The sequence below is a fragment of the Bufo gargarizans genome, chromosome 1 (genome assembly GCF_014858855.1).
Source record: "Bufo gargarizans isolate SCDJY-AF-19 chromosome 1, ASM1485885v1, whole genome shotgun sequence".
Taxonomy (NCBI): Eukaryota; Metazoa; Chordata; class Amphibia; order Anura; family Bufonidae; genus Bufo; species Bufo gargarizans.
The window spans coordinates 742710581-742724276 of NC_058080.1; the positions used below are offsets into that span (position 1 = coordinate 742710581).

The 13696-nt window shown below is 44.3% G+C and overlaps 1 protein-coding gene across 1 annotated transcript in view; it reads right to left on the reverse strand.

Annotated features, from left to right (window-relative positions):
* Positions 1–1910: 1910 nt before the first annotated feature.
* Positions 1911–13696, reverse strand: part of LOC122924960 (gastrula zinc finger protein XlCGF57.1-like) — a 91997-nt gene continuing 80211 nt past the window's right edge. The window contains exon 3 of the mRNA XM_044276504.1: positions 1911–2673. Coding sequence (XP_044132439.1) covers positions 2150–2673 — 524 coding nt within the window. The 3' untranslated portion in view covers positions 1911–2149. The remainder of the gene's footprint in view (positions 2674–13696) is intronic.

The following is a 13696-nucleotide window of genomic DNA, read 5'->3' on the forward strand; positions in this document are numbered from 1 at the left end:
CCTGCAACAAAGAGAGCCCTGGAAGAAGCGCTTGAGGAGCATGCTGAATTTGAGAGGCTGAACAAGCAACTCCGAGCAGAGACTGAAAATCTCATGAGCTTAAAAGATGAGTTTGAGAAATCTAAGGGTACTCTCGAGCAGCAGGGAGAAGGTGAGAAACCTGAAGAGGAGAGTTCTCTGCAAGACGTCATGAAGCCAGAGCCTGTTAAAAATGGTACTGGAGATGGTGGCGCTGTGGTGCTGGCTGTGGCAGAGAAGATGGAAGATGCTTCTGCTGAACCAGTTGATGGGGCTGATGTGGATGCCGAAGACCACAGACCCGTGGGAGCGTGTAGCCCAGGCCTGGAAGATGTCCCCTCTGCATACAAGGCCTTCCAAATAGCCATCAGCATGCTGGGGAAGAAATACGAGGAGGTGAACGATCAGTTTTTGGATCCGGGCTATTACGATGGGCTGTATGTCCTGACTCCTCCCCAAAAGGAGAACAGTGTCCTGGGTGAGCCTCTGGGGAAAATGACAGAAGACGAGGAGTCTGCTGAAGACCCTGGTGCCTCCTGCCTTGGTGAGAAAGAGGGGCAGGAGTTAACAGGGCAAGTGTATGGTGCCATGTCTGAGAAGGCGGTCAAAGAGACTGGAGACTTTGAGAAGACAAAGGCTGAAAAAGTTAAGGCCGATGTGTTGGTTGACATGAAGTCCCCAGGTGCTGCAGAGACCAAAGTTAAGCCAAAGGGAGCCGCGGCCAAAGTGGAAAAAGCCGCTAGAGAAGCAGAGGTCTCTGAAACTGCCATCGTAGCTGGGGTAACTACTGCTGGAAAGAAGGAAGAGGTGACCCAGATGCACGTAAAAGAAGCAAAGGAGAAAGTGTCGGGACATGACCATGACTGGGAACGGTTCAGGCAAGAACTGCAGCAGTCCAAGAAAGGACATGAGGCCTTTAGGCAGATTAGATTGGGCAAGAGGATGGTTTGGGTGATAAACCAAGCGCTGTTGTCCTGGGTCTGGCAGAACAAAGGGAAGGTACGTGTCACCGAGGTTCCTGGCCTCGGTGAAATAAGAACCGGTAAATTTATATGTCAGCGGCAGCTAGTGCTCGCTGACACTGGGTTACTTAGTGTGGCTGTAAAGCCAAGCTGGGCCGGTTCTTATTGGGAGCAGCCAAAGAGCAGGGTGGGTGGCTGTTCCCCACGTCCAGGCCTGGATGCCCTCTCGCCAGCCTCCCGTGGTTATGCAGGTGTTCACCCTCACAGGCTTGAACAAAGGGGGGGGGGATATGTGAGACAGTGACAGGTCTCACGCAGGTTGGAGGTAAGGAAGGGGTGGATAGTGCGGTCCACACCCCTGTTCCACCTCAGGTGAGAGAAGCTGGAGGTAATCAGCCTGGCATAAGGCACCTCCCAGAGTGTCAGAAAGGGGGGAGTGTGTTGCCTGTGGACAGAGGCCTGGAGGCTCTGTGTGGTCCAAGCCAGGAGGGCTGACAGACCACGATTCCCCAAGAGACACTGGACTGGAGGCAGTGGGCGTACTGCGCTCTGTACAGCCAGGAGGCTGTGGGACATTGGCTCAGAAAGCCGCACGTGTTCACAGGGTGTGAACAGGGACTTAGGTGAGTCAGGGATCCATTTGTTTAGTTAGAGCCTGGACGGGCGAGTGTTTATTATTTTGTTGTTGCTGGTGTTGCACAATAAATGCACTGTTTGGACATTATATCCGTGTCTGGTGAAGTAACCTGTGAGAATGACCCCCTAAGAAGAGCTAATCCCCCACAGCGCGTAGGAACGCTGTTAAACGCTTAGGTCTGAACCCAGCTTAATGTTCGGGTTCTCCCTTTGACTTCCATTGTGCTCGGGTGCTTGGTAGAGCACCTGAGCATCCCGAGATGTTCTACTCGAACACCTAAACATTTAGGTGCTCGATCAACACTAATATCTTCCTAAACAGGATTTATCAGATGTTTTATAGAAGCCGTGACATCAATTAAGCTTTTATATCCAAATATACAACCTGAAATGAAAATAATGTCTATGACCCAGTGATATATTGTTTCCTTATATTGTGGCCACATGGCTTCTCTCTTGTGTGATTTCACTAATGACCCCTAATTATGGCTTTAGAAGCAAAAACATTTTTCTCATTCTGAATGCAGCTTCTCTCATGTGTGATTCCTCTTATGTTTTAGAAGACTTGATTTATCTAAAAAACATTTCCCACATTCTGAACACAAATACAGCTTCATTCCTGTGTGACGTCTTTCATGATTAACAAGACCTGATTTATCCGTAAAACATTTCCCACATTCTGAACATGAATACGGCTTTTCCCCAGTGTGAATTCTCTCATGTCTAACAAGATCTGATTTTTGCACAAAACATTTCCCACATTGTAAACATAAATACAGCCTCTCTCCTGTATGAAACCTCTGGTGTTTAACAAGATTTGATTTCTGTGTAAAACATTTCCCACATTCTGAACACGAATATGGCTTCTCTCCTGTGTGACTTCTAACATGTTTAACAAGACCTGATTTATCCGTAAAACATTTCCCACATTCTGAACATGAATATGGTTTCTCTCCTGTGTGTCTTCTCTCATGTATAACAAGATGTGATTTGTGTCTAAAACATTTCCCACATTCTGAACATGAATATGGTTTCTCTCCTGTGTGACTTATCTCATGTTTAACAAGATTTGATTTGCCTGTAAAACATTTCCCACATTCTGAACATGAATACATTTTCTCTCTTTTGTGACGTCTTCGATGTGTAGAAAGTCCTGAGCTGTTTGTGGATTCTTTACCACGATGAAACCTTTTAATCCTTTTCTGAATTGTACATGCGGTTACAATCTGTGATTGGTCAGGAGAAGGTTCCTCATAATTAGGAGGATTATAGGACAGATCTGTACTGTGAAGTCCTGGATGTACATTAAGGGGAATGAGGTTTTCTCCTGAAGAGCGCTGCAGGATATCTTCATCTAGTGGTAACATGACATTTTCACATTTCTTACTGGGATTTTCTGTTACGATAAAAAAAAAAAATTGTTTTAAAGTTTTATTTTTTGCAAACTACAGAGTAGACATATTACATTCCAATTAGGCTGGAAGTTGATCCAGCAGGAAGGAGAAGTGTTCATTAATTTGGAATCCATTCCTGACTTTGGCCAAAAAAACTGCACTTGTGATCCCAGCCTTACAAAGCTTCTATAACGTCCTGACAAAGTCCAGGATTCTGGTTTACACCAGGTCATGACTTTTATTACATACAGTAAATAATAACTTAACAGAACAAAAAAAAATTGAAAAGCCTGACCATGTCTGGAAACGAGCCCTGCTCTCTGCCAACATATTTTGCCTTTCAACAGCAACTAGACATCATGGTTTGGGGCTGGTGGAGGGTGGGGGGCATCATGATTTGTAGCTGGTAGGGGGATATCATGGTTTGGAGCTGCTTTGCTGCCTCATGGTCTGGCACAACAATAGTGTTGGGTGTGAAATTTCGAATAGCGAATATCGGCACTTCGAGAATTCGCGAATATTTAAAATATAGTGATATATATTCGTAATTTCAAATAAGATATTTTTTCATCAGTAACCTCCCTTCTTGCTTTTGCGCCAATGAGAAGGCTGCAATGTCTTTATCTGAGCTTAGCAACATCTCTAGCAACTAATTGGAAAGTTGCCTATCCTTTACTATATAAGAACCTCCCCAGCAGCCCTTGTATGCAGTATTTTGCAGATCTGAGAGAGAGAGCAGTGTCATTGCTGTGCTCTGTGCTTTCCTGTGTCACATTAGATAGCTTATATATACATATATATATATATATATAAGCTAATACAGATAGTTAGTGGGAGATAGTCAGTGCAGGTTATATCCTGATATAGTGTAGCTGCTGCTGTCCATAAATACAGACATAGTGTCACAAGTTCACAACAATACTTAGTGCACAAATCACTAATAATTAGCCAGACTTGTTAAAAAGTGAAGTTGCTCGTATTGTGCCAAAATATTTGCATCATTAGTGCCGATTTCACAATCGCGAATATATTGGAGCCCTCTATCTGCATATAAAGCTATTGTAATGTTCTGCCGACCATTTTCTCCAGTCTCAGGAAACTTCTAGCAGCTTGAAAAATGTAGCTATAGTGACCCACACCTGTATTTCACGTGCATTAAGCAAATATTACATTGCCGATTTTTCGCGATTAATAAAAATTATTTGAAAATTCGCGACTATATGACAAATATTCTACTAAATATTTGTAAAAAATTGCGAATTCCAATATAGCCCATGCCGCTCATCACTAGTAAACAACTGGGCAGATTTACTAATCCTGTTTAAAACGTACAGAGTAAATCTAGAGATGCTCCACATTTATCACAGGAGCTTGGGCTGGAGGACAGATCTGCTTCACAGCTACACAAGTCTGTCTACCTCTATACCACTTAGTGGTTGGCTTTTCTGTCACAATGGAGCATCATAAGCCCCGCCCCTGCAGAACCTGCCTGTTGTTTCTATATGTGGACCTTAAAATCCCCCCTTTTTGGACAGATTATAAGAGCAGCACAGATCAGTCACTGGTTATCTACCAGCAAGTTCACACAGAGCAGATCAGCTGCAGACATTTCTGTGACTGTCCCGCTGCCCTGAATGTAGCTTGTAATAATCCATGCACCTGCTGCAGAAACAACCCAATACATGGAAATGTCTACAATAAATGTGCCCTGTGTGAACACGCTCTAATGCAGCTGGAACATTCTGGGACATGCAGTTACTGCTAGAAGTCACACGTTCAGTCTGAAGGGGATGAGCAGATAATCGCTGAAGTGATGGACAACATGGTCACATTTAGCAATTTAAAGCCGATGCCGGACAAGAATTTTACTACAAATTTTTTCACATTTTATTGAGACACCAACGACTTACATAACACACGCCTGTTCTACTATACCGGCCCGATGGAGGCCAGAAGGACACGCTCTCATCATGTGACTGGAGCCCTATGGATATGACTGACATATAAAGAACACGTAGCCTCTAATGTAATGTGAGAAGGAACTGTGGAGCTCCTCCATTACATGTCACTGCACACACGTGTATACACTGCACATGACGGCTCTTACCTTGTGATATAAGAGGCTGGTGCTCCTCCATTACATGTCACTGCACACACGTGTATACACTGCACATGACGGCTCTCACCTTGTGATATAAGAGGCTGGTGCTCCTCCATTACATGTCACTGCACACACGTGTATACACTGCACATGACGGCTCTTACCTTGTGATATAAGAGGCTGGTGCTCCTCCATTACATGTCACTGCACACACGTGTATACACTGCACATGACGGCTCTTACCCTGTGATATAAGAGGCTGGTGCTCCTCCATTACATGTCACTGCACACATGTGTATACACTGCACATGACGGCTCTTACCCTGTGATATAAGAGGCTGGTGCTCCTCCATTACATGTCACTGCACACAGGTGTATACACTGCACATGGCGGCTCTTACCCTGTGATATAAGAGGCTGGTGCTCCTCCATTTCATGTCACTGCACACACGTGTATACACTGTACATGACGTCTCTTACCTTGTGATATAAGAAGCTGGTGCTCCTCCATTACATGTCACTGCACACACGTGTATACACTGCACATGACGGCTCTTACCTTGTGATATAAGAGGCTGGTGCTCCTCCCTTACATGTCACTGCACACACGTGTATACACTGTACATGACGGCTCTTACCTTGTGATATAAGAGGCTGGTGCTCCTCCATTACATGTCACTGCACACAAGTGTACACACTGCACATGACGACTCTTACCTTGTGATATAAGAGGCTGGTGCTCCTCCATTACATGTCACTGCACACACGTGTATACACTGCACATGACGGCTCTTACCTTGTGATATAAGAGGCTGGTGTTCCTCCATTACATGTCACTGCACACACGTGTATACACTGCACATGACGGGTCTTACCCTGTGATATAAGTAAGAGGCAGGTGCTCCTCCATTACATGTCACTGCACACACGTGTATACACTGCACATGACGGCTCTTATCTTGTGATATAAGTAAGAGGCTGGTGCTCCTCCATTACATGTCACTGCACACACGTGTATACACTGCACATGACGGCTCTTACCCTGTGATATAAGAGGCTGGTGCTCCTCCATTACATGTCACTGCACACACGTGTATACACTGCACATGACGGGTCTTACCTTGTGATATAAGAGGCTGGTGCTCCTCCATCATGGCCTCCTGACACCTTATAGGAACCTGACAACACAATGACACCGTCATCACCCAGACCCCTCCAGTGCTGTTACTGGAGAATTTCCCAGCATTCCCAGCAGTGTCACCTGTCCAGTCAGCAGCTCCATCATCTTGTGGGTGAGTTCTAGGATCTTCTGCTCATGTATCAGGGGGTGAGGGGGAGGTTCTGTGATGGGGGGTGAGGGGTCCTGCTCCGCCCTCCTGACTCCTGGAGCTGGATGATGGGAGTCACACAGTCCCCCGATGTCTTCTTCACTATTGTGTACTCCTGTGGATGGAGAGAGACACTTAGGGAATAAACCCTTCAGGGGCCATGTGCTCTCCTCCCGCCCTTTCCTCATGGTACAACGTGCCTGCTTACCTTCTCATGGCTCCTACAACATGACTATTGGTCACTGGTCACATGATACATCACTCACCATATTGCGGGCTGATCTTCAGGTTCTCCATCACTTGGAAGGTCTGGAGGCCGTTCTCCAGGACCCTGGACTCTTCCTATCACTTCCTATGATGGATTCTCCTTCCCGATGTCTGACTTGTTACAGAATACAATAAAGAGGAGAGAAATCTAGAAAAGTTTACCTCTCCGCTCAGCAGGGAGATGATCTTCAAGGTGAGGTCTAATATTCTTCTGCTGATCTCCTTCCTGTCCATCCTTGGTGGTCATTCAGGAGAAGAGGAGAGAACTGGAGGAGCTGGAGGCTTCTAGTACTGCAGGCGCCTTTATGAGAAGAGGAGAGGAAATCATCCAGGGGACAAGACCAGATGTCACCTCCAGAACCGCACTTCCTGAGCCTGGAGGGGCCCCGCTTCTCAGAGCCCCCACCACATGGATCCCAGGGGCCCGAACATGGAGATTTCTGGTGGCTCCACAGGAGATAAATGTCTGATAGATGCAGGTCCCACCTCTGGGCTGTGCTCAGCTGGGGGCATACTAAAAGGAATGACAGAATGGAATGATATAATTGTTCTCCCGAATTTTACTCTTGTAAATGTCCTTTCTCCGGTGAAAAGTAAAGAAATGAATCTGGTGCTGGCTCCACATCATAATCATAATCTCCTTTCCTTGGTTTCTCCCTTCCTGATTTCTTTGGTCGGCCTCGTTGGTTTTCTCTTGCAAAGCATAGACAATGAGTATGTTTGCTTGTCCACTGCCTCCTTCCATCCCACTGACGTTTGAGCTGCCCTGTGCTGGGACAAGAACAAACAGCTGGTTCTGGAAGAAGTTTTGCTGCATGTATTCTTTTGCCATAAATGCTGCGTACAACAAATGTGGACAGAGTGTAACGCCACCAGATTCTAGGCAGTATTTTGTCAGAGACCTTTGACTCATTCGGTAATGTTTCCCCTTTTCCACTCCTTTGACTGGCTCTGGATCAGAATTTTTGATTTTATCAATTATGTTTTGTCAATTCATAGTTTCCCAGTTCACAATCTGCTCTTTCAAATTCATTCCTGTAATAACACTGCATGTAAAACATTGCAAGCGCGACTACATCAGCAGCCCGTTCTTGCCATTCGTTTTGGTTCTTTATAACTTTATTAAAACTCTCACTGATGTCGTTTGTGGCGTTTTTGTCGTTTACAAAGGCGGCAAATTTAGACGTCACAAACTTTGCAGAATATTTGGAGATGCAATTCTTTAACTGTTTATCAAAATAGTCTCTAAATTCTTTACCTCGTTTCCTTCTGAACGAATGGTAAAGACTGTCAAACGCTGACAGTGATCCTGAGTCAGTCAGTTGTGTTATGTTGTCTTTTAAAACCTTTAAGTCATCCTTTTTTCCACCATGTTTCCTTATCCAGGCATCTACATCTCTCAATATATGGTTTGTGCAGTATATGTGAGGTATGTATGGAAAATATGTCTGGAGAGGTTCAGCAATGCCCCTTTCTCTGTCAGTAATGAATGGAACGCTTGTAATCCTGTTCCCATCTAAACAGTTTAGAAGGTCACACAGAAATTCACTTTGGCACGCTTTAAATGTTCTCTCATGAAGAAGAAAAGCCACAGGAAAAATTAATGTGACATTTCTCATGACAATTGTGGACAGATAAAAGTCACCAACATTAAATGTGGTATCATAGGATAAAAGCTGCGGCAAAGAACATTATGGATCCAAGGGGGGGGGGGGGGGTTATAGATCCAAGGGGGTCTCAATAATGGAGACCTGGGATTATGGATCCAAGAGGGATCCCCCCATAATCCCCCCTTGGATCCATAATGGAGACCCCCCTTGAATCCATAATGGAGACCCCCCCTTGGATCCATAATCCCAAGTCAATTTTCCGAAGAGGCTAGTCTCCAGGTCACAGTGGGTTCCGTGACAGGATGGAACATGAGCAGATGGAACACCTCTCCACTCTCCTGCCCCTCACCCCCACCCCAATAAATTCACATTACTTATTTTATGTAATGTGCATTTATAATTTTTTCTAAAAAGTAAACGTTCAATTTTTAACATATGCCTGACTTAGTGAATGTTATGCACTGTATACATATACAGGTCCTTCTAAAAAAATTAGCATATTGTGATAAAGTTCATTATTTTCTGTAATGTGCTGATAAACATTAGACTTTCATATATTTTAGATTCATTACACACCAACTGAAGTAGTTCAAGCCTTTTATTGTTTTAATATTGATGATTTTGGCCACAGCTCATGAAAACCCAAATTTCCTATCTAAAAAAATTAGCATATCATGAAAAGGTTCTCTAAACGAGCTATTAACCTAATCATCTGAATCAACTAATTAACTCTAAACACCTGCAAAAGATTCCTGAGGCTTTTAAAAACTCCCAGCCTGGTTCATTACTCAAAACCGCAATCATGGGTAAGACTGCCGACCTGACTGCTGTCCAGAAGGCCATCATTGACACCTCAAGCAAGAGGGTAAGGCACAGAAAGACATGTCTGACCGAATAGGCTGTTCCCAGAGTGCTGTATCAAGGCCCCTCAGTGGGAAGTCTGTGGGAAGGAAAAAGTGCGGCCGAAAACGCTGCACAACGAGAAGAGGTGACCGGACCCTGAGGAAGATTGTGGAGAAGGACCGATTCCAGACCTTGGGGGACCTGCGGAAGCAGTGGACTGAGTCTGGAGTAGAAACATCCAGAGCCACCGTGTGCAGGCGTGTGCAGGAAATGGGCTACAGGTGCCGCATTCCCCAGAAACAGCGGCAGAAGCGCCTGACCTGGGCTACAGAGAAGCAGCACTGGACTGTTGCATGTCATTCGGAAATCAAGGTGCCAGAGTCTGGAGGAAGACTGGGGAGAGGGAAATGCCAAAATGCCTGAAGTCCAGTGTCAAGTACCCACAGTCAGTGATGGTCTGGGGTGCCATGTCAGCTGCTGGTGTTGGTCCACTGTGTTTTATCAAGGGCAAGGTCAATGCAGCCGCTATCAGGAGATTTTGGAGCACTTCATGCTTCCATCTGCTGAAAAGCTTTATGGAGATGAAGATTTCATTTTTCAGCACGACCTGGCACCTGCTCACAGCGCCAACACCACTGGTAAATGGTTTACTGACCATGGTATTACTGGGCTCAATTGGCCTGCCAACTCTCCTGACCTGAACCCCATAGAGAATCTGTGGGATATTGGGAAGAGAAAGTTGAGAGACACAAGACCCAACACTCTGGATGAGCTTAAGGCCGCTATCGCAGCATCCTGGGCCTCCATAACACCTCAGCAGTGCCACAGGCTGATTGCCTCCATGCCACGCCGCATTGAAGCAGTCATTTCTGCAAAAGGATTCCCGACCAAGTATTGAGTGCAGAACTGAACATAATTATTTGAAGGTTGACTTTTTTTGTATTAAAAACACTTTTCTTTTATTGGTCGGATGAAATATGCTAATTTTTTTAGATAGGAATTTGGGGTTTTCATGAGCTGTATGCCCAAATCATCCATATTAAAACAATAAAAGGCTTGAACTACTTCAGTTGTGTGTAATGAATCTAAAATATATGAAAGTCTAATGTTTATCAGCACATTACAGAAAATAATGAACTTTATCACAATATGCAAATATTTTTAGAAGGACCTGTATTCATTTACAATTATAAAATTCTAGAATTGTATCACTTTGCCTGAGTGCTTTGCTGGTCAGGGATTATCCAGGATACCCTTGCTCGTGGAACTAAGACTTGAGGGACTCTTCCTGGGACCCCCGGGGATTGCCATGTATTTGTACCCCTTGGAACTATCATCCCAGATTTATGTGTGGAGTGGATGTGCTGTGTCTTCCCTCTGGTGTTTTGTTTAAGTCACCCCTGTGTCCAGTAAAGCTACATGGTGTGAATCCAGATTAACTCTGGCCTTTGACTCATGTTTAACTTGTTAGTCTCTTCGTCCATTTGTTTCATTGTGTTATGGATGGGATTAACATAGCTGACTCTAGGTGTAGGTGTATAGTGAATCACTCAGGATATAGTGAATCCCATCTTATGTGTCTTCTCTCTTCCTAGTCTTTGATTAGGGCACTGGGGAGGAGTTTGTGTTAATGTCTGACCTTGCATTGTGTTAATGTGTGATTGCATTATGTTTATAGACCTCCAGAACTGTATTAATGCTGTACAGGTTGTCAAAAAACTCAGTTCTTGGTCCTACCCTTATATGTACTAGTTCTGCCTGGGTATTTGCGGAGGTTTGGGCTGTAATTACGATCTTCTGGTTCCAGAGTGGAGGAAGCTGGATTCTGATGGAGGTAAGCGGTCGGGACAACACCTGGCCCGTCATACACCCTAAATATTATTATACAAGATTTATATAGCGCCAACAGTTTGCACAGCGCTTTACAATATAGGGAAGACATTACAATTACAATACAAATCAAGACAAGAGGGTAAGGAGGGCCCTGCCCCTGAGGGCTTACAATCTAAAAGGGAGGGGGAAGTGATACATGAGGAGGGAGCTGCGTGTGATGGTTGAGCAGTTAGTTTAAGGTGGGATAGGCTTCCCTGAAGAGATGAGTCTAGTCAAGGTGGGCGACAGACAGACGGGTTGGGGTAAAGAATTCCAGAGGATGGGAGAGACTCTAGAGAAGTCCTGGAGGCGAGCATGGGAGGAGTGACAAGGGAGCTGGAAAGCAGGAGGTCTTGGGATGAGCGGAGCTGACGGTTAGGGTGATACTTTGAGACCAGGTTTGAGATATAGCCGGAGGCGGAGTTGTGGATGGCTTTTTAACTGATTGTTAATATTTTAAATTTGATTCTTTGGGCTATTGGAAGCCAGTGCAGGGATTGACAGAGGGGGGTTGCAGACACTGAGCGGTTGGTTAGGTGGATGAGTCTAGCAGCTGCATTCATGAAGGCTGAAGGGGGGATAGCCTGTGTAGCGGAAGGCCAATGAGGAGGGAGTTGCAATAGTCAAGATGTGATATAACAAGTGAGTGGAGGAATAATTTTGCGGTGTCTTTGGTGATGAAGGGGCGTATTTTGGAGATGCTACGAAGGTGAAGGCAGTAAGATTTGGGTAGTGATTGAATGTGGGGAAGAAAGGTGAGGTCCGAGTCAAGGATGACACCTAGGGCCTTGGCAAGGGAGGAGGGCTGGATAGTTGTGGTAACAATCTCAAGGGTAAAGTTGGGGGAAGGTGCACGGGCAGGAGGAAATATCAAGAACTCTGTTTTTGAAAGATTGAGTTTTAAGAATTTTTCGCGACATCCAGACAGATGTGGTATTGGAGGTTATTAACTGACCAAGGGAGGAGTTGTAGCTAGAGAAGAGAAGGGTCCAAAGAGAGAGCCTTGGGGCACCCCTACAGAAAGAGGAAGGGAGGAGTTAGATTTGTAGGTGACGCTAAAGGAGGAGAACCACGAGAGAGCAGAGTCTTGTAGCCCAAGTGACTGGATATGAATATAACAATATAACAAATATGGATGTAACAAGAAGCTTGGTCAAAAAGGTGAACTTAGCCTTTAATATTGCATATCATTATGAGTTTATAATAATCTGTCATTTCATACTCTAGCGTTTATCGGAATTCATGCTCAGTGTACATTTACCTTTTTTATGTAATAAAGTTCTCTTTAAGTCCCCATTGCTTAAGTGAATTCGGTTTTCATGTTTCATATTAATATGTTTTTCTCTCCTTAAAAAACAGTTGTCGGTTTTCGGCTCTACTGACTTATGTCTTGGACAAGTGAGATTTTGAGTAGCAGAACAGACAGTTGCTATATGGAATACTGCAACCCCCGGGCTTAGAGGTCGTTCTCAAGTGCTGCTGTCTGTAATCGAGGATGGAGAAAGAGTTCACTATCCTGAACTAGCTGCTTACGGGTCTCGTCACTGGCGAAGCGGAATCCGAGTTGTATGTCACACCCTTGCTTTTTCTTCATTGAAAGAAACCCAGCATTTGTTAAAAGTGGTCTTCCACACCAGAATAAGTAAGGATTTTCACCTGAACTCTAAAACCCTTCCCTCTTGAACGACCTCGATACTGCAATGGCTTCTTGTAACGAGGCATATATGAGTGGCCGTAATGATGACCTATCACTAGAAGAAGTCTCCAAAATTCTGTGTAACACAGAATTTCAAGAAAGTCAACTGATTTCACTGCCACCTGTACTACCAAGATGTGGAGAGGTGTATGTTTATTGCCCACCAGATGCTAATCCTGATCATGAGCATGACTTCCGATTGATCAGTACAGATGGATATCCAAAGGATCAAACTTTCATGGTAAGAGCAAGTATTTTCCGGAAGTACTTAAAAGATACTACTACTTAAAGCATCCAAATGGAAAAACAAAAGATTCTCTGTATGGTTTTTGGTAACACGTAGAACGTAAAACCGCAAGGAAGCTGTACGTTCTACATTACTTGGGTGATGAGAGTTTACATCGAGCAGTATGCCATGGAAACAGCAAACACTCCAAAAAACTTTTGTTGGCACTATGAAAATAAAGGAGTCTGTGCTACAGAGAGAGCCAATGAAAAGTTACGAGCACATGCTAAGCCAATATTCGTTCCAAGGATCTAACAAGCACATGAGTGTGGACCTTCCTAGAAACTACCAGGAAAAGAAGAAACAAAGAATCTGCAATGATGAAATATTCAGCCTCCTTGAACTGGCAGTCCACCTTCAAGATTACATGAAAAAAATAAAAATTTTCAAGATCTTCTGGTATCGTTTGGCCACCCGGAGATAATAAGTCGAGTTAGGAAGCTTATTTGGATATCAAATCAAGATGTTTCTTTGCCGCAGCTTTTATCCTATGATACCACATTTAATGTTGGCGACTTTTATCTGTCCACATTTGTGATGAGAAATGTCACATTAATTGGTAACCCGATTCTTCCTGTGGCTTTTCTTCTTCATGAGAGAACATTTTAAGCGTGCCATAGTGAATTTCTGTGTGACCTTCTAAACTGTTTGGATGGGAACAGGATTACAAGCGTTCCATGCGT